Raw genomic sequence first — 20,022 nt, forward strand, 5'->3', positions numbered from 1 at the left:
TTCAGCTTAGTGGTGAGGTTTGGGGTTGACCACAGAGGCAGTGGGACGTGGCAGAGTGAAGCGTGTACCCAGGTCCTGTTCTAGTTATTTACGAGCTGTGGACTATGGGCAAGGGACTTCATTACACCGATACCAGTTTCTTCTTTCTGCAAAATGGGGAAAATAAGCCCTGTCCAGCATGCACGCTGAGTTTGATGAGAGCACATAGAGTTAATACAGGTGAGTGCTGCAGGGAAGTCCTGAGTTTCAGCTAGCAGAGTGTATTGGTATGATAGCTTCACAGAGATGACCCTGGAGACATTGTAGGGTCAAAAATAGCAGAGAAAGAGCCTCTTATAAATCTTACTAAGATTTGTTTGTTGTTATTTTAATAAAACTGGTATCTTGCAGAACCTCTAGGCCCCTCTCTTTTTAGTCTTGTCAGTTCTGCCTCAATTCAGTCTAGGAGAACGTTGTGTTCAGTGCTGTCTTCCCACCTGTCTGAGCCCCCAACTTACAAATACACTGGTCCCTCTGTGTGACTGTCATTTTGCTAGATACTTCTCTCATTCCTGTCCTCAGGTGGGCGGTTTATACTTCTGTCTGCACTTCATTTGGGAGTAAGAAAAGCTTTGGCTTCAAGGAAAGGGGTTTCCAATCCTGGCAAGTTAAAGGTGGAGGTCGGAGAGAGAGCTCTACTCTATGCCAGGTATTTTAGAGATGTTATTATATTTTGAAAACAGCTTTATTGAGGTATAATAGATATACAAAAAACTGTATATATTTATTGTTTACAATTTGACAAGTTTGGACATGGGCAGATTAGGTATCTGCCTATGCTGCCATCATCATAGTCAAGGTAACAGACATATCCACCACCTCCAAACATTTCCTTGTTTTTTTTCTGTCTTCCGTTTGTTTTGTTGTTGTTGTTATAAGAACACTTAACATGAGATCTACCCTCTTAACAAATGTTTCAGTGCACAATACATTACTAACTAGAGACACTGTGTTGTACATAGATGTCATTATAGTTAATTTTCACAATAACTGTGGGAGGTAGGTATTATCATTCCCATTTTACAGATGTGGATCCTGAAGCTTAAAGAGGTTAAATTCTTTGCCCAAAGCCATGCAGCTAGTTAATGGAAGAACTAGGATTCACATTTCAGTTTACCTGACTCTTTCAGCCCAGGCTGTCCCTATTATGTTATAATGTCTCCCCTATTCTGTCTGCCCTGGTACCCCAGTGACTGAGCTGAGCCACAAGGGAAAGGACCTCTAATCTTGGTGCCCTTAAAGTGCTCAGGAGGCAGGACTCAAAGAAAATATCTGAACAAAAATTGACGGACACAGTGGGCTCAGCTCACACACTGAGGAGGGAATGACACAACACTTGAACTAGATTAGCTTCCTGGGGTCAGTAACCCAGAAGGTGCCAGGATGGGCCCGGTAACAACTACCTTGCTGAGCTTCCAGGAATCCTGGAAGATCTAGAAGCTTTTGCATGTCAAGTGATAAATGAAACCCTACCCTGTTGGAGTGCCCAGCAGGGACTCAGACAGGTGTGTGGGAATGAGAGATGGGAAGAAGGCAGGGTTTCATCAGCAGGTGCTAACAAGTTCCTGAAATCTTGACACATACACCCAGCCTGGAAACTTACTTTCTGCTTTTTTCTTTTTTTTTAAATGGCATCAGTACAGTTTAATAGAATATTGATTTATTGCAAGGTACGACGTACAGTGACATGCCATTCTTTTGTCTGTGTGAGCTTCATTAGTGGGGAGAGCAACGGTTGAATGTTGCTCTTGTACCTTTATTTCTTCAAAATTCAATCTCTGATTCAGTTTTTTCATACACCTAGCTGCCAGACTGGGTCAGAGCAGGGTTACATCAGTGAGCAACTGTTAGAAGCAACCATTACACGTGAAGAGAGGGTCCAAGAGAAAGGAGGTGAAAACCTAGAAATTCCTCTAGGATTTGGATCAAGTAAGTATAACTAGCCAAATTTTGCAATACATTATGAAAGGATTTGGCCTGATTTTTTCCTGTTTTGGCCTGATTTTACCTGGAAGCTAAGGGAGAAGGTCCCGTGTAGGGTAGTGGGAAGGGAGCTGGGTTTGAATCCAGGTTCTCACTAGCCATATGAATGCAAACAAAGTATTTTACCTTTAGGGGTCTTCATTTTCTCACCTGAGAAATGAGAAAATGATACTTATCACAAGAAGCCGTCGGGAGTATCAAATGAGGCAATGGATGCAAAGGCATCTGGCACAATGCCTGGTACACAGTAAATCTTCAAAAATATTTATGAATTGAATTGATGCTCCACAAATGTTAACCACTCCAGATTTCCATACTTGGCACTGCACTCACTACTTAGGAAAATGAGTTGGGGTCCTCTTAGGCAAGTTTCAGGTGTGTCATTGAATTACAGCGAAAGGACAGAAGCTCATCCTGTGCCCCTCCCCCACTCAGAGGCAACTGGGAGAGTAGCTGAAGGCCTCCTGCTGCTGCAGCAGAAACAGCAGCAGCAAAGCAAACCTCATCAGAGGCAGGCGACCCAGCCTCTACTGTGGGCTTCAGCACAAAGAATCTGGGTGGCCTCCGGCTTGTGGCTTCTCTGCCACAGCTGTCTCTGAGCCTGCGGACTAATGCAGAGCAAAACTGGCACTGTTTATGGAGATTTGTGTGAGAGCCAGGTAGAGGCCCAGCGTGTCCCTTCACTCTCCTCCCCTCCTTTTTGCATAGTTGTCTCACTCTCCTTAGTACACTGGTTTGGTAGCCGGTTCTACCCACTGTGGCTCTATCCTGAGAAGGAAGTGAGCAGACAAGATGAGAGGCTAGAGCGCCCCCTGCTGGGGCTGGGTGGGCTGGTAGCTTCTAGCCAGTTCACCTGCCGGCTTGGTGCTGTCCTCCATCTCAGTGCTGAAACTCTTCCCCTCTATACCTGAGACCGTTAGGTATATATAACCTGGCCTAAGAAAGCTAGGGAGTTGCTGATCAGGCTGAGGCCACAGGGAAGTCCACTGGCAACCCCTGGCCCCTTACCCTTAGCCTCCCTGCTTTGCCAGTGTGGAGAAGCAGACAGCCCTTTTGCAAACACATCCTACAGTCTGCCTTATAGCCATGTATTTTTCCCTCATAAGGATTGCTGAATGTTAGCAGGGTCCATATTCTGTAATTCAGAGACATCTAATGTCACTTGTTTAGTGTTAAATGTTACCTTTTGTGCTGTACACTCCACTGTCTGACATCAGGAATGTAACTCCCATCTCATGTCATTTCTCTCCAGAGTTAGAGAATAGGAGGTGATGCCACTGAGCCTCCAGCATCCCCCTAGAGTTCCTCCAGATGCTCAGTCAGATTCTGCTTGCATACCTCTGCTGCTGGGGAACTCAGTGTCTCTCAACGGAGCCCATCTAATGGTTGACAATTCTATTCACTAGAAGGTTTTCCTCATGTTTGAGCTGAAATTTTTCTTACTGAGACTACTTCCCTGGATTTGGTTCTTACTTTTGGCAACATAGAACAAGTTTGCTTTTTTGGACAAAAAGAATGTCCAAGATGTTTTCTTCAACTTTTTAAGAGATTGCGATCTTGATTTCCTACCCCTGCTCCCTCTTATTTTTCATCTCAGGGATAAACAGCTCCAGTCTTCTCATCCATTTCCAATGGGAAATGATTTGCAGACACCTCACCATCCTGGTCACATTCCAGATAACAGCTATCATTTATTGAGCACCTTTGCTGACACTCCCCATACCTAAGTTCATCAAACCTACATAACTACTATAATGAGGTAGACATAACTATCACCATCTTACAGGAAACTAAGGTTCAGAGAGGTTAAATAACTTACCCAAGATCACACAGATATTAAGAGACAGAACCAAGGTTTGAATGCAGAATTAGAACCTAGAGTTGCCTGGCTCCAAATTTTTGCTCTTAAACCACTACCATGGCTGAGCTTATAAAGCCTGTGATCTAATTAATCAACGCAGCTTTTAAAAAGTGGGTCTAGGGCTTCCCTGGTGGCGCAGTGGTTGAGAATCTGCCTGCCAATGCAGGGGACACGGGTTCGAGCCCTGGTCTGGGAAGATCCCACATGCTGCGGAGCAGCTGGGCCCGTGAGCCACAACTACTGAGCCTGCACGTCTGGAGCCTGTGCTCCGCAACAAGAGAGGCCACGATAGTGAGAGGCCCGCGCACCGCGATGAAGTGTGGGCCCCGCTTGCCGCAACTAGAGAAAGCCCTCGCACAGAAACGAAGACACAACACAGCCAAAAATAAATAAATAAAAATAAAATTAAAAAGTGGGTCTGTAACTGAGGATATTCTATTGATAAAAAGTTGATGAAAGTAAATGAGTTTTTACATCAATGAAGATTTGCTAAAATGGATATCAGTTCACTCCCAGTAAAATGTAAATTGGAAATGTACTATGCCATCATTTAATATGCAGTATAAATCTATAAAATGATCCACCTTAGCACCAAAAAAAAGGGGGGCCTAAATATGGCCACGTTATGGAAGCAGTCTGACCAGGGAAAAGTAGATCTGGACTATCATCTCTGATTTTATGCGATCTGTCTCTATTTATGCCTTCTCAAGAGATGCTCTCATTTCTGAAAGCTCTGCCACACTGTTGGCTCGTGTTGAGACAGTTGCATTCAAATAAACTCCCCAGGACTCTACCGCTGGAACTGCTGGAAAGTCAAGCCTTGACTGTTCTTCCTTATCTTGATGACAGAGTCCCTGACAGTAAAGTGAGGGTTACACCAAATTGGGTCAACCGGCTGGTTCTTGAGGGAGTGAGAGACCTAGAAAGAAAGGTGCCAAGAACGCCCAGAGGAACAGAGGAGTTGCATAAAGCACTTTATCTGTGTTCTTCTGGGCAACAAGAACCCAGGGGAGAAGCTGTATATACAACACAACATTTGTAGCCGACTAACATATGGTTCTTTGTTTTCATTTCTGAAAAGCAATAAGCAAAGGGAGAATAAGCTTTGCTCTCAATTTTTGCAACAAAGTTTGAAAATCTCCAACCCAAAACAAAAGAATGCTAAACTGAAGCTTTGTGCTAAAGGCCCTATCTCCCTTGAGCCTCCCTTCCTCTCCCTGTCTCCTAATCCTCATTTCCCGGAGGTCATTTTAATTAGCAGGCTGTCATGGTGACTCAGCCTGCTGCTTCACAGACAGGAAGGGAGCCGACTGCCGACTCCCCTGGACCCATTCATCATGCAAAGGCACTTTACTCTGTAGAAAAATGCACAATATTGAGCTTGTTCCACCTTGGGAATTGCCCCTGCTGTTGTTTTATTTTATCATCCCTATCTGCCTCAGAGTGCATCCTTTTGTCTTTTGCATCTCCTGTCCCTGGCGGTCTGCTTCCTCCCCCACTGCTGCAGATTTTCCATGTCCTTGTCTTCAGTGGTCAGGTTTGATCTCAGACACCAAGATCTAGAGATCTTAACCAAGACAGAGCTTTTGGAATGTGTGGCTAATACTTTTTGTTTTAGGAGCTAAAGTTTCAATGAAACGACCCAGGTCATTGGGACATAGCTCTGAGAGCAGTTTTCTGAAGTTGCATGCTGGGGTTTAGGGGAGTCAGGGAGCATGCAGCTCATAAATTAACCGTATGTCTAAGACCATCGTGATCTCAAAAATTCTGTCCCATTGTTCCCAACAGTGCATTTGTCTTTGCGTTGTATGTGTTGTTGCTATAGTTCTGGGTCAGCAAATGTGGACACTGCATTTCTAAAAGCGAAAACAACTGTAGCCTAATCTAAAAGGTAAACATCTGTAGTAACTGCACAACTTAGAACAGTAAAGGGGCTGGAAAGCACTGACCTGAGAAGGGATGTGTGGGTTTTCTCTTCCTGTGAGGGTCTCTACGTTGTGGAAGATAGCATCTGTACTCATCTGGTTTGAATCTTCTATTTTGTTCCTAAGCCTGAAGCTGAAGGCTCACAATTGATTTTCCACTGGTGAAAGGGAAAATCGATGATGAAATGTCTCATGTTTTCCCTTCCTTTTCACTAGCTTATACATTATCTCACAGCCATTATCTTGGAAACTAGAGAAGGGTGATTAATTTCATGCCCCAGCAGAAAATGCATGCTCCTGCCCCCACAAGACCTCCCCGGACTCCACGTCCTTAAAAAGAGTTTGAAGGGTCTTTGTGGTTCACTGAGCTCTTCTTGCCCCCTTTGCTGTTGGGGTGATTGCTGGTTGGGCCCCGCAGGAGTGGGTGCTTGTAGGGAGGGGGTTTTTCTTTCCTGCAAAGGGGGAGATAACAGAAAGAGAGAAGAAAGACAGCACACGTACACGCTGTATTGCAGTCATTTGTGTGCATGTCTATCTCCCCCCACCGGACTGTGACCTCCTAGGAGCAGTGGCCTTGACTTCCTCTTCTCTGCATCCCAGGAACCCAGCCCAGGGCCTGGTTCAAAGCAGGCAGCATGACTCAATGAATGACTGTTAGATGAATGGATGGATACGTTGTATCATTCTGGTTCTGGAGAAAACCTATCTGTCCTATAGTTACAAGTCTTCCACATTTCCAACTTGATTCTAACTCATTCTATCCATTTCACGATGGGATGGGCATGAACCCATAGATGAATTGCAGCTTGGCAGATCCAGGGACCTCATTCCCTTCATAACCATCATGGGCTCCAGAGTTCCCTTTATATTTCTCAGTATAGCCTAATTATGGCATTTCACGGTGGGTCTGTCTCCCCTACAATCTTGGGGGCTCTCTGAAGGCAGAGATGTGTCTAGTTCATCTCTGTATCCCAGCACCCAGCACCCAATGCAATACCTTTAACACTACTCTTCAGCAATTATTCACTGTCTGTTCTGCTCACACACTAGGCTATGAGCTTCTGATGGGCACGGACCCAGTTTATCCAGTTTGCATTTTTCCTCATATGGGGCCTTGTTTGTTTGTTATGTTGTTGAGTAATAAATTGATGTGCCATTCATTCAAGCATTGGATTAAGATTTATTTGCAGTGGAAAGATTAGCCAATCCAGAAAGAACTGAACTGAATTCCCAGGTCAGCTATATATGAGAGGTACGACCTTGAGCAAGTTATTTAACTTCTCTGAGTTTCATTTACAAAACGAGAATAAAATATTCCAATCTTGGAGGGTGGTGTGAGGTTAAATGAGATAATATGAATAAACTCACCTAGCGTCTTCCTTTGCCTACTATAACTTACAAAGGCATGGTGCTAGGTGCTAGGTGCTAGGTGCTAGGTATGGTCCACTGTACTCTGGAGATGACAAAGGTGAGTCAGACATTGATGCTGTCCTCAGGCTGCTTACAGTTTAGTAGAGGAGACGGTTATACAAAATAATTACACAAAATAATAAATAATAAAGAACGACAATGCATGGAAGAAAATGGTAATGCCACAAATATGGGAAACTCTTGGGCTGTTTGATTTAGGATTCAAGATGTGACTCCTTATAACCCATGATGCTCTGACCCTGGAGTGTCATTTTCCTTCATTGCTGATGAGTCATGAATAAGGTAAAGACAGAACAGGTGGCAGCACACAAAAGGGACACCTTGCCCTAATGTAGCTCCTCCACCAGGAAGCCTCACTGTCTAAAATTCCACACTCATGAAGGACCTTGCTACATAGGAAGGCCATCTAGCATGGGTGAGATACATCTAGATCTTAGTACCCATCAACAGCCTGGAATATATGCTTGGAATGTTGTTTACAGGCGATGTGATCTTGAAGAAGTCCCTTTTTCCTCTAGCCTCTGTTTCTTCATTTCTAAAATAGTGGAGCCCATGTCCTTCCTGCATCATAGGCTCTGGTAAATGGGGAAGAGTTTTGCCAATTACAAGGTGCCATTCATATGTCACTGAGAGTGTGGGTCTTCACACCCAAAGGAAGCATGGGAAATAAGATGGGTTTGTTTCTTTGGGGGTGAAGCCCAGGTATGATCACAGGTGGGGCAGCCCCAGGCAGATGGTGTACATGGGGAGAGGGTGTGTAGTGGCTGGGGAGGAGTGTGAACGCGCAGAATGACTCTGGGGCCATTACAGAGCCAAAGAGCACCTGCAGCTCAAGATGGGAGCACAGAGAGAGGCATTGGTAGGCAAGCATCTCACATCTGGGCCCCACAGAGCTGCTCCTTTTCCTATCGTGCCCTCCAGACTCACCTCCTTTGGGAAGCTGACTCCCCAGAAAATAAGCCTCTCTCTTCCAGAGGCTTCTGCAGCACTCTGTGCCTAATCTCTTAGTACACCATTTTCTAGGGAGTTCTTTGCCCAGCTATTTATCTCATGGGACTGCGGGTTGGATGCATTTGATTTTTCTCTACAATTCCTGAGTGGTATGGAGTAGATGCTTGAAGGTTGTTTGATGAATTGAATGCATTTTTAGTCCCATCTTTATCACCTCTATTGCCCTAAACATCCTGGCCTGTCATTGCCTTAGAATGTGTCTTTTCAGGTTCAGCTCACTGCCTTTTACACCCTTTCCCTCAACCTGGAATGCCCTCTCTCCTCTTTCTGTTTCATCCATTGGAATGCTACATGTCCTTTGAAACCAAGTTCAAGCCCCACTTCGTCCATGAAGCCTTCTTGGGCTACTCCTGCTGGCTGCCATATGTTTGCCAGATGGTGTGGGAGAGTAATTTCTGATTGGGTCTCACTTTTCACTATAACACGAAGGGGCTGAAGTAGATGATTCTTAGGGGTTTCTTCAGTTCTACCATTTTATAATTCATACATTTAGGGCTTATTTAGGACCTACTCTCAGCTAGGCTCTACACCTGGCACTAAGGATACAGGAGTGATAAAAATAATTCCTCAAGGAGCAGCCCATCTAGTGGAGGAGCCAGACATGCAAAGATGTTGTGACAATACACTGTGGGACGTACCATGCACACGTGTGTGCAAAATGCAGTTCGGGATCCAGCAGGGAGGAAGGAGCTCTACCTCAGGTGGAGAGCAAGGACAAAAACACAAAGGTATGATATCTGGACTGGGCTTTGAAAGATAAGTTGGCATTTGTCATCTACAGACAGTAAGGAAGAATGTTCCAGAAAGAAGGAAAAGGATGAACATGGAGGTATGACTTGCTGACTGGGGTATAAAGTGGTAGAAAGCAGGTGGGGTGGAGAAGGTGCTCACAAGGGAAAAGTGTGTGCTAGGAGGCTGCATATGAAGTTTTAAATGTAGGCCAGGGCTTTGAACAGCCAGAAGAGGAACTGAAATGGGGAGCCATGGAAGGTTTTTTGAAAGAGGGCACAATCCGATAGGTGACTGAGCACGTTTATACATTGCTCAGCATTGTTTGTTATCTTTGCATGTGTACATGCTTTCTCCTCTGTGACTCTGAGCTCCTGATGGGCACAGGTTATCTAAGTTCCCCCAGCATCCAGTGCAGGGCCTGCCACATGGTGGGCTCCAGTGCGATGCAGAGCTGATGACTCCCACCCCCATGCCCCGCACGCATATCCGAACCCCAGCGTGGAGGCAGCCCACTGGCACTGAGCCTGAGGCCACCTCACACTTAGAGGCCCACCCTCCGTGCGCATGCTCTGTCTCCCCACAGAGGCTCACCTGGCCTGCTCATTTCCCCTGTCTAATTTGTATGCACCTCGATGGGGCATTTTGTGTCACTGTGGTTGAGATAAGCATGGGGTCTCAGCTCTGGTCATCAAAGCCATGTCCCTGAGCCTACATGCTCAGGCCCACATCCTGGCCTCCCCAGGGCCCTTCCCTGAAGGGTGGCACAGCACCCAGGGATGCTGACAGGCTCCTACCAGCACACGGGTGGAAACTGACACAGTATAATTATCCATAGAGATGAGAGAAAACAAAGACTAATCTTGAGTCAAAACATATAATTTTCCTTTAAAACCAGAACTGGTCTTTCATGTATGTTATTTGATGCTTGGGTGGAAAATAATACAAAAATGGGGACGTATTCAAGTCCCAAATCAGAGCCTTGTATCCTCCTGAGATTCATTTTTTCAAGAACTGCTGACCAATTGAGAGCTAAGTGATATTCATAGTTTGATGAGGCAGAGATGTGGGGATAGAGAGAGTTTTTATTTTGTTTTTCTTAGGCGAAGGGTGGGTGCATTTACCACAAGTCCTCAAGGCTATGAACTTTGAGGAATGAGCTCTCCAGCTCTTCTCTAACGAGGGCTCCAAAGCTCAGGAAAATGAGGTCCCATGAGCAGGGCCCTGAACTCCCCTGCATGCTTTAGACCCAGTTTCAGGGTCCCGCCTCCCCCATCTCAAAGAACTCTTTACTAACTGATGCTGAGGACACCAGGCTGGGGATGGTGGGGTCTGGCTCTAGGCATGGCTGTGACCAACCCTGTCTGCTCCCTGGGCCTCAACACCCCATCTGCATGATGATGATCGCTACTCTCCCTGGGTGTCAGCACCGTTTTACTGACAGTGCAACATTCAAGAATAAAGTGGGAAAGGATCAGGATAATTTTATTCAGGCTGACAGAGGACCTGAAAGAGACAATCCCCAAATTAACTTGTAAATGAGACTCTAACAATTCTTTTGAGTTTTATAGAGCTTTAAATTTTTAAGAACATAACCAATGACTTCTAAGGATGAATTGAGCACCATCCTCTAGAGGTGAGCTCTTCAACATCGGGGTTACGCCTTAATCATTTACTCGTTCAAGCACCCCCTCTGCCCAGAGACTTGGCATAAAGTGTTGTTTTTCCTAAGTGAGTGAATGAAGGGATGTACACATGCACGCATGTTCAGTACAGCCTAGGCACTGTGGGAGCACAGAGAAGAAACAGAGATGCTCCTTCTGAAGACTAATCCACCAGGATGGGGGTGAACAACCTGAGACAAAGTATGAGTCAGAGTACATTGCGATGCAGACTCCTTGTGGAGCTGGGACTCAAGAGGTGGGACTCCCGGCCTGATGGGACGTGGGTCCTGAGAGATCATCCAGCCCAACCAGAGAAGACCAGGGACTTGCCCCAGGCTGTGATGAGCTGTCTGGAAATCTGGGACTGCACCCCAGAAGCCAGAGGAGATGGAAACATTTATTGAGCACCTACTGGCTGCCAGGCAGTACACCACGCTTGTATCTAATTTTTAAAACCATCCTTATTACCCCCACTTTAGGTAGGAGGAGAAAGGTTTCATGAGGCCAGGAAACTTGCCTAACATCCCACAGCTAGCATGAGCTTGAGACAGAATTTGAACCCATACTGAGGTGGAGCTTGGCTGGGCTTCAGTCCAGCTTTAGAATCATAAACGCCTAGGATCAAATTCTGCCTCTGCCAAAATATCCTTGACCTCAGGCGATTCTCGTCACATTTCTGAGCTTCCTTTTCCTCATTTGTAATATGAGGAGTAAATTGTCTAGGAGGACTGAATAAGACCATATACAAAAAGTACTTTGCTCAATAAATAGTAGTGATCAACACTGTGTTTTGTTAATAACAGGTAGGGAGGAAGGTGCATCAGGGCAAAAGCCCTGAGACAGCCAAGCATTTGGGCAAGGTCATGGGCAAGGTCAGTGGGAAGACTGGTCTGGCAGGAGCAGTAAGCTGGATATCATCATGCCCTTCAAGGAAGCTGGACCACTAGGAGAGTAGGAGATGAGGTCAAGAGGTAGGACGGGGCCAGCACATTCCAGATGCCTCCGGGTGTCACTGCCCAAATGCTCACTGGGCTCACCGCCAGCAGTCATGGGAACACCCAGCACTCTGGGCTCTGGTCCAGCCCTCAGGAAGGACACTCATCTCCTAACCTTCTCTCTTCACCAGCTCAAGAAGTTGGTCCCAGCAGAGGACCTGAGGGGAAACTTCTCAGGGGTGTGTCTTCTCAGCCCTGAGCCTTTGCATCTTGACAGAAGGGGACTCTCATGCGCTCGGGGTACATACATGCCTGGCACTGTGCAGGGTGCAATAACACACATCTCTTAATAATCTTCTAAGTGAGCACCACTGTCCCCACTTTACAGATGAGGAAATTGAAGGATCAGAGACCTTATGAGCCTAGACGACATAGGAGCTTTCAGATGAAGTAGCATATGGAAACACCCAGACTAGCTTGGAGCAAGTGACTGGACTCAGCCTCCCAGCAACTCCCATCCCTGTGGGTTCCCATGTTAGACCCAGAAATGCGACCAACCCCTCACTGTCTGACCCCACAATGATACTTCAACTCAGGAAATGTGCTGTTAAGCCCTTCTGCTCCATACACTCTCTGCGGCAGGGCCGATCATCTTTCCCGTGACACAGATGGGAAACTGAGGGACAGAGAGAGGCTAAGGGAAGCTGCCCCTGAACAGGAAGCCGGTTAAGCAGGACACAGGCCCCCGCTGCTCTGCTCAGCACTTACCGCAGCCTTGGCATGGGGATCGTCACTTTCTCGACCATGGGGTTCAGCCGGTAATAATCCAGAAACGTTCTCGCCACGTTCCGCCCCAGCTTCATATCTGCAAGGGTGGGTGTTAAGGAGCAACTTTGGACTAGTAAGAAAAATGATAACAGTAACAAACCAGTATCACCACTCACTGTTCTAAGTGCTGTATGTAGTGTCTTTTTTGATTTTCACGAAACTTTAAATATTATTGATAGATACTATTATTTTCCTCATTTTCCAGATGTGAAGTCCAATAATTTGCCCAAGGTCACAGAACCGGGAAGGAGAGGAGCCAGGATATGGGTCTAGGTAGTCTTACCCCGAAGCCTGTGTTCAGAGCTTTTAGAACCTACTGCATCCCTTTGGGAATCACTGGGCTTCCATGGTCTGCCTTCAGGTGGCTTGGGGTGGAGGCAGATAAGCAAGACCCAAGGGCAAGAGACCCTTTGTTGCATATAGACCAGGGCCTACTTGACCCCGGGGATTAGTCCTCTACTTTGGGAACCTTGGGGACAGTGATACAACCCTCTCACCCTAAACAGTATCCCCGTTCCACCTTGAAATCTACCAATTATGAATCCTTAGGGTAAGCGTTCATGACCTGTTAAAGTACAAACTCCCTGGGGAGGGGAAAAGGGTCAATTCCATATTGACCATTCACATTTTAGTATAAATTAGCACAGCAATCATCTATTCAACAACATGGAGCATATGCTCTGTGCATTATCTATCATATCTCTGGGGCTTCACATGAGCTGTTTCCTCTCCCTGAAGTGTCTTCCCCTTCCCTTTGGCTAATTTTTAACTATCAATTCTCCAGTTAGGTGATGTCTCTTTAGTAAAGCCTCCCACAATACTCCTCTCTCAGGTCTATGATTGGTGCCCTTGCCCCCTACTTCCGTGGCTTCTGAACTGACTTCATTCAAAGCACTTATCTTTTATCTCATATCTCTCAGCTCTGAACGTCCAAGCCGTCACCAACTCTTACCCAAGGGACCTCCTATCTCTTCAGTTTCTCCAGGCCCCTGCTGTTCCCCTAGAAAAGGCCAGCACCATCTTTTCCTTGAATTGTGTCATCCTGTCCTAATGGCCTTCCTGCCATAAGAGTGCCTGCCTCTGCTCCATTTTCTATAACGTTGCTGGTGGGGGTGGGGTGGGAGGGTAGTTATTCTAAAACGCAGATCTGACTACGCCACCCAGCTGAGTAAAACCCTTCAGTGGCTCCCAGTTGCCTTTAAAGTTCAAATTTTGGAACTTGATCTACCGGGTCCTGTGTAGTTAGGTCTCAGCTTTGTTCTTGTTGCCTCCCACCTTCCACCCCTCGACCTTCACGCTCCAGAGATACTGAAGTTCTTTTACCTCCAGACTTTTATCCATTCCATTCCATCTTCCCAGACCACTCTCCCCTCTGCCCACAGGCCTTACAGGGCAGACTCCTTCTCAGCTTTCAGACGCCTCAGTTTAGTTGCCACTTCACTGGGTACATCTCAGCCATCATTCTACCCAGGCTCATGGAGGTAGACTAGCATCTGTGGAAGAGTTGAGTGAGTTCTCACCACTCTCTTCAAGACGTCTCCAAGCTGGGGTTGGATGTGGCCCCGGACATGAACACCAGCATTTATGGAGTTCCTGGCACCACACTGGCACTTTGCTTACATAGGCATTTTAAAAAACCCAAGGAGGAAGGCATTTTTATCTCCCTTTTGCTCTGGGAGGTTAAGAAACTTGTCCAAAGCTATATAACTGGAAATAGTAGAGTCAAGACTCCAATTTGGGAGTGTCTGACTCCAGAACCGTGAGCTTTCCACCACTCTGGGCTGTTTCCCAACTTGAAGGCACCTTTTCTGTCAAGGGCTGAGTCATCCCAGGCCAGTGCCTGGTGGGAGAAGGAGAAACGCCAGACGAGTTGTTTAAGACAGTGAGACGTGCCGCAGGCTCGCTGTGCTCTGGGGCTGCCACCTGCTTTCTTCCTCTGGTTGTGACCGACCTTCTCTGTCACCTCCTTTAAAAAGTTCACAAGCTGGTGTCAGGCATGGGCTCTTAGACCAGCAGACCCTGGAGGCAGTCTCGCCACCAGGGCCTGCAGAAATGGCTGGCTGATTCAACCTAGCCAGGCTCTAAGCTGGCTTGGGGAGACCAAATCACCATTGCGTGTGTCAACAGTAAGAGCTACAGGGCTTCCCTGGTGGCACAGTGGTTAAGAGTCCACCTGCCAATGCAGGAGACTCGGGTTCGAGCCCTGGTCCGGGAAGATCCCACATGCTGTGGAGCAACTAAGCCTGTGAGCTACAACTACTGAGCCTGCGCTCTAGAGTCCGTGAGCCACAACTACTGAAGCCCACATGCCACAACTACTGAAGCCCACGTGCCACAATTACTGAAGCCCACGTGCCACAACTACTGATCCCGTGCACCTAGAGCCCGTGCCCTGCAACAAGAGAAGCCACCGTAATGAGAAGCCCATGTACCACAACGAAGAGTAGCCCCCACTCACCACAACTAGAGAAAGCCCGCACGCAGCAACGAAGACCCAGCACAGCCAAAAATAAACAAACAAACAAACAAACAAAACAGTAAGAGCTACAGGGGCACAGAGTAAGGGAGAGGTTCCTGTGAACGGGGCTAAAAGACTGTAGTAGAAGTTTTGGAATCAAATGTACCTAATCCGAATCCGAATCCGAATCCTGGCTCGGCCACATGCTGTGTGGGGCAGATTGTACTTTCCAAAGATGTCTGCAACAATGTCTCCCATCTCACCTGTTATTCTATGATGTGACCTTGACACTCCCTCCACTGAGAGGTGGCGTCTGTATCCCCTCTCTCTGAAGCTGAGTGGGCTTTGTGACTCACTTGCCACCAAAGAAATGGCAGAAGTGACAGTGTGGGACTTCTGAGGAGAGGCCAGAAAAGCAGATATAACTTGCACCTTGCCTGCTCGAATGTTCCAGCGGGGGCCCTGAACTTCCGGGCAAGCTGTCTGACTGCCCTGAGGCCACCATGCTGTGAGGAAGCCCAAACTAGCCCGTGGAGGGGCTGCAGGGAGAGGCCCTGAGACTTCGTGGAGAGATTACTTTAGAGAGAGATTCCTGGCCAGCCCGCAGCAGCTCCTCCAGCACACCGCCGCTCCAGCCACTGTCTCACTGCCACTGCATCAAAGATGCCAAGCTAAGAGTACTCAGGGGAGCCCTTCCCAAATTTCTGACCCACAGAAAACAAGAGAGGATAGCTGTGGTTTTAAACACTAAGTTTGGGGGAGACTTGTTACGCAGCAGAGGAGAACTGAAACACAGTGTGGCCTTGCAGAGGCTTTCCCATCTCCCTGAGCCCTCATTTCCTCACCTGTAAAATGTGAATAACAATGCCTGCCTCACAGGATTATGGTGGTGAGGTATGCAACTAACACGTGGGTGCTGACTAAGTAAGTGCATGAATGGGGCCAGAGGGAAGCCTGAACCCTTCCTCCTGACCTGCAGTGAACGCCAGACTCGCCAGACTGGAAGCAACCCTAGGAGATCTCCTTGGTAGTCAATACTCCTGGGCTCTACAAGGCGGAGGAGTTGGGCTGTTGCAGTAAAATGTCCCTCTGTGAGGTGCTGATCATTTTAGCAAGCTCTGTTTAAAAGACAGTGTTTTAAAGGTGGGAATTGTCAGGGACAACCATCTTTCTCTTTCCAACAATATTACATATTTCCTAAGCCCTGAGAGCCTCACTCCAGATTATTTACTGCACTGGCCCTGCTGGAGTCAAGAAATGAGACGTGGGTGAGAGGAGTGAAGAGACTCACTGAACATTTTCAATTAAAACAAGCTGTCTTTGAACAAAGATTTAAGATCTAGGCAAGGAGAAAGCAATAGCTCTCTTGGCTGGAACCTTTTCCAATATACTGCAGAATTAAGAGAGAAAAAAAATTGGGGTGAAAACTCCCAACTCTTCATTGCCAACAAAAACCTCAGAACAGCCTGTAAATTCAAAATGTCATCCTCCTCAGATTCTTCTGTAGCTCCCTGATGGGCTTCTTGCAGAGGGCAGGAACAGACAGCAGGTGGGATCCAGACCCTTGAATCAGAGAAGCAAGAGGGTTTGTCTGGGGTTGTCTGAAACTCAGACTGACTTGGTGACTTCTGCCCAGAGCTGTTTTAAAGTAAAGGGTGGGCGTCAATAGCTCCAGCACTTGGTGGGACCCTTTAACAGGTAGTGAGGGCTGGGATATTCTCATTCATTCATTTATTTGTTCATTCATTCTAACATTCTAGGGGCTCCTCCCATGTGTGTACTGCCATGAAGAAGGGCAGAGATTGAGGTTAAAGAAGAATTAGACAAATTCTGTTTACATTCTAGAAGAGGAAACTAACATGTCCCAACTAACTATACCAGCAAACAGGCTGTTGTATTCTCACCTTTACAAAAGCAACTACCAATTTTTCTCCAGCATACCCTGTGCACCGTACAGTGTACTTATTTACTGTCGATAATCCCCACCACATCCCTGCAAGGTCAAAGCACAATTCGACACATATTTTACAGGAAACTGAAAAAAGTAGAGTTTGCATAATTGACCCAGAGCCTTGTGCCTCGAAAGTGACAGAGGTGGCATATGAACCTGTGTCTTTTATTTATTTATTTTAACATCTTTATTGGAGTATAATTGCTTTACAATGGTGTGTTAGTTTCTGCTTTATAAAAAAGTGAATCAGCTATACATACACATATATCCCCATATCTCTTCCCTCTTGCGTCTCCCTCCCACCCTCCCTAACCCATCCCTCTAGGTGGTCACAAAGCACGGAGTTGATCTCCCTGTGCTATGCGGCTGCTTCCCACTAGCTATCTATTTTACATTTGGTAGTGTATTTATGTCCATGCCACTCTCACTTCGTCCCAGCTTACCCTTCCCCCATCCCGTGTCCTCAAGTCCATTCTCTATGTCTGTGTCTTTATTTCTGTCCTGCCCCTAGGTTCTTCAGAACCAATTTCTTTTGTTTTTTTTTAGATTCCATATATATGTGTTAGCATACGGTATTTGTTTTTCTCTTTCTGACTTACTTCACTCTGTATGACAGGCTCTAGGTCCATCCACCTCACTAGAAAAAACTCAATTTCATTTCTTTTTATGGCTGAGTAATATTCCATTGTATATATATGCCACATCTTCTTTATCCATTCATCTGTCGATGGACACTTAGGTTGCTTCCATGTCCTGGCTATTGTAAATAATGCTGCAATGAATATTGTGGTACATGACATTTTTGAGTTATGGTTTTCTCAGGGTATACGCCCAGTGGTGGAATTGCCGGGTCATTTGGTAGTTCTATTTTTAGTTTTTTAAGTAACCTCCATACTGTTCTGCATAGTGGCTGTATCAATTTACATTTCCACCAAAAGTGCAAGAGAGTTCCCTTTTCTCCACAACCTCTCCCGTATTTATTGTTTGTAGATTTTTTGATGATGGCCATTCTGACCGGTGTGTGGTGATACCTTATTGTAGTTTTGATTTGTATTTCTCTAATGATTAGTGGTGTTGAGCATCCTTTCATGTGTTTGTTGGCAATCTGTATATCTTCTTTGGAGAAATGTCTGTTTAGGACTTCTGCCCATTTATGGTTTGGGTTGATTGTTTTTTTGATATTGAGCTGCATGAGCTGCTTGTAAATTTTGGAGATTAATCCTTTGTCAGTTGCTTCGTTTGCAAATATTTTCTCCCACTCTGAGGGTTGTCTTTTTTATTTTTTCCTTTGCTGTGCAAAAGCTTTTAAGTTTCATTAGGTCCCATTTGTTTATTTTTGTTTTTATTTCTATTTTTCTAGGAGGTGGGTCAAAAAGGATCTTGCTGTGATTTATGTCATAGAATGTTCTGCCTATGATTTCCTCTAAGAGTTTTATAGTGTCTGGCCTTACACTTAGGTCTTTAACCCATATTGAGTTTATTTTTGTGTATGGTGTTAGGGAGTGTTCTAATTTCATTCTTTTACATGCAGCTGTCCAGTTTTCCCAGCACCACTTATTGAAGAGGCTGTCTTTTCTCCATTGTATATTCTTGCCTCCTTTATCAAAAATAAGGTGACCATATGTGCATGGGTTTATCTCTGCACTTTCTATCCTGTTCCATTGATCTATATTTCTGTTTTTGTGCCAGTACCATACTGTCTTGATTACTATAGCTTTGTAGTATAGTCTGTAGTCCAGGAGCCTGATTCCTCCAGCTCCGTTTTCCTTTCTCGAGATTGCTTTGGCTATTTGGGGTCTTTTGTGTTTACAAAGAAATTGTGAAAAATTTTTTTCTAGTACTGTGAAAAATACCATTGGTAGTTTGATAGGGATTGCATTGACTCTGTAGATTGCTTTGGGTACTATAGTCATTTTCAGAATGTTGATTCTTCCAATCCAAGAACATGGTATATCTCTCCATCTGTTTGCGTTGTCTTTAATTTCTTTCATCAGTGTCTTATAGTTTTCTGCATACAGGTCTTTTGTCTCCTTAAGTAGGTTTATTCCTGGGTATTTTATTCTTTTTGTTGCAGTGGTAAATGGGAGTGTTTCCTTAATTTCTCTGTCAGATTTTTCATCATTAGTGTATAGGAACGCAAGAGATTTCTGTGCATTAATTTTGTATCCTGCTACTTTTCCAAATTCATTGATTAGCTCTAGTAGTTTTCTGGTGGCATCTTTAGAATTCTCTATGTATAGTATCATGTCATTTGCAAACAGTGACAGCTTTAATTCTTCTTTTCTGATTTGAATTCCTTTTATTTCTTTTTCTTCTCTGATTGCTGTGGCTAAAACTTCCAAAACTATGTTGAATACTAGTGGTGAGAGTGGACAACCTTGTCTTGTTCCTGATCTTAGAGGAAATGGTTTCAGTTTTTCACCATTGAGAATGATGTTGGCTGTGGGTTTGTCATGTATGGCCTTTATTATGTTGAGGTAAGTTCCCTCTATGCCTACTTTCTGGAGGGTTTTTATCATAAATCGGTGTTGAATTTTGTCAAAAGATTTTTCTGCATCTATTGAGATGATCATATGGTTTTTATCATTCAGTTTTTTAATATGGTGTATCACACTGATTGATTTATGTATATTGAAGAATCCTTGCATTCCTGGGATAAACCCCACTTGATCATGTTGTATGATCCTTTTAATGTGCTGTTGGATTCTGTTTGCTAGTATTTTGGTTAGGATTTTTGCACCTATGTTCATCATTGGTATTGGCCTGTAGTTTTCTTTCTTTGTGGCATCTTTGTCTGGTTTTGGTATCAGGGTGATGGTGGCCTCATAGAATGTGTTTGGGAGTGTTCCTCCCTCTCCTATATTTTGGAAGAGTTTGAGAAGAATAGGTGTTAGCTCTTCTCTAAATGTTTGATAGAATTCACCTGTGAAGCCATCTGGTCCTGGGCTTTTGTTTGTTGGAAGATTTTTAATCACAGTTTCAATTTCAGTGCTTGTGACTGGTCTGTTTATATTTTCTATTTCTTCCTGGTTCAGTCGCAGAAGGTTGTGCTTTTCTAAGAATTCATCCATTTCTTGCAGGTTGTCCATTTTATTGGCATATAGTTGCTTGTAGTAATCTCCCATGATCCTTTGTATTTCTGCAGTGTCAGTTGTTACTTCTCCTTTTTCATTTCTAATTCTATTGACTTGAGTCTTCTCCCTTTTT

The 20,022-nt window shown here is 45.2% G+C and overlaps 1 protein-coding gene across 1 annotated transcript in view; it reads right to left on the reverse strand.

The window, feature by feature from the left end:
- Nucleotides 1-6,084: 6,084 nt before the first annotated feature.
- AGBL4 (ATP/GTP binding protein like 4) overlaps nucleotides 6,085-20,022 on the reverse strand; it is a 1,270,110-nt gene continuing 1,256,172 nt past the window's right edge. Inside the window, exons 12-13 of the mRNA XM_036855931.1 lie at nucleotides 12,347-12,443; nucleotides 6,085-6,260 (exon numbers count right to left, since the gene is read on the reverse strand). Coding sequence (XP_036711826.1) covers nucleotides 6,140-6,260; nucleotides 12,347-12,443 — 218 coding nt within the window. The 3' untranslated portion in view covers nucleotides 6,085-6,139. The remainder of the gene's footprint in view (nucleotides 6,261-12,346; nucleotides 12,444-20,022) is intronic.

Source organism: Balaenoptera musculus, chromosome 1, assembly GCF_009873245.2.
Source record: "Balaenoptera musculus isolate JJ_BM4_2016_0621 chromosome 1, mBalMus1.pri.v3, whole genome shotgun sequence".
In the NCBI taxonomy this organism is placed as follows: Eukaryota; Metazoa; Chordata; class Mammalia; order Artiodactyla; family Balaenopteridae; genus Balaenoptera; species Balaenoptera musculus.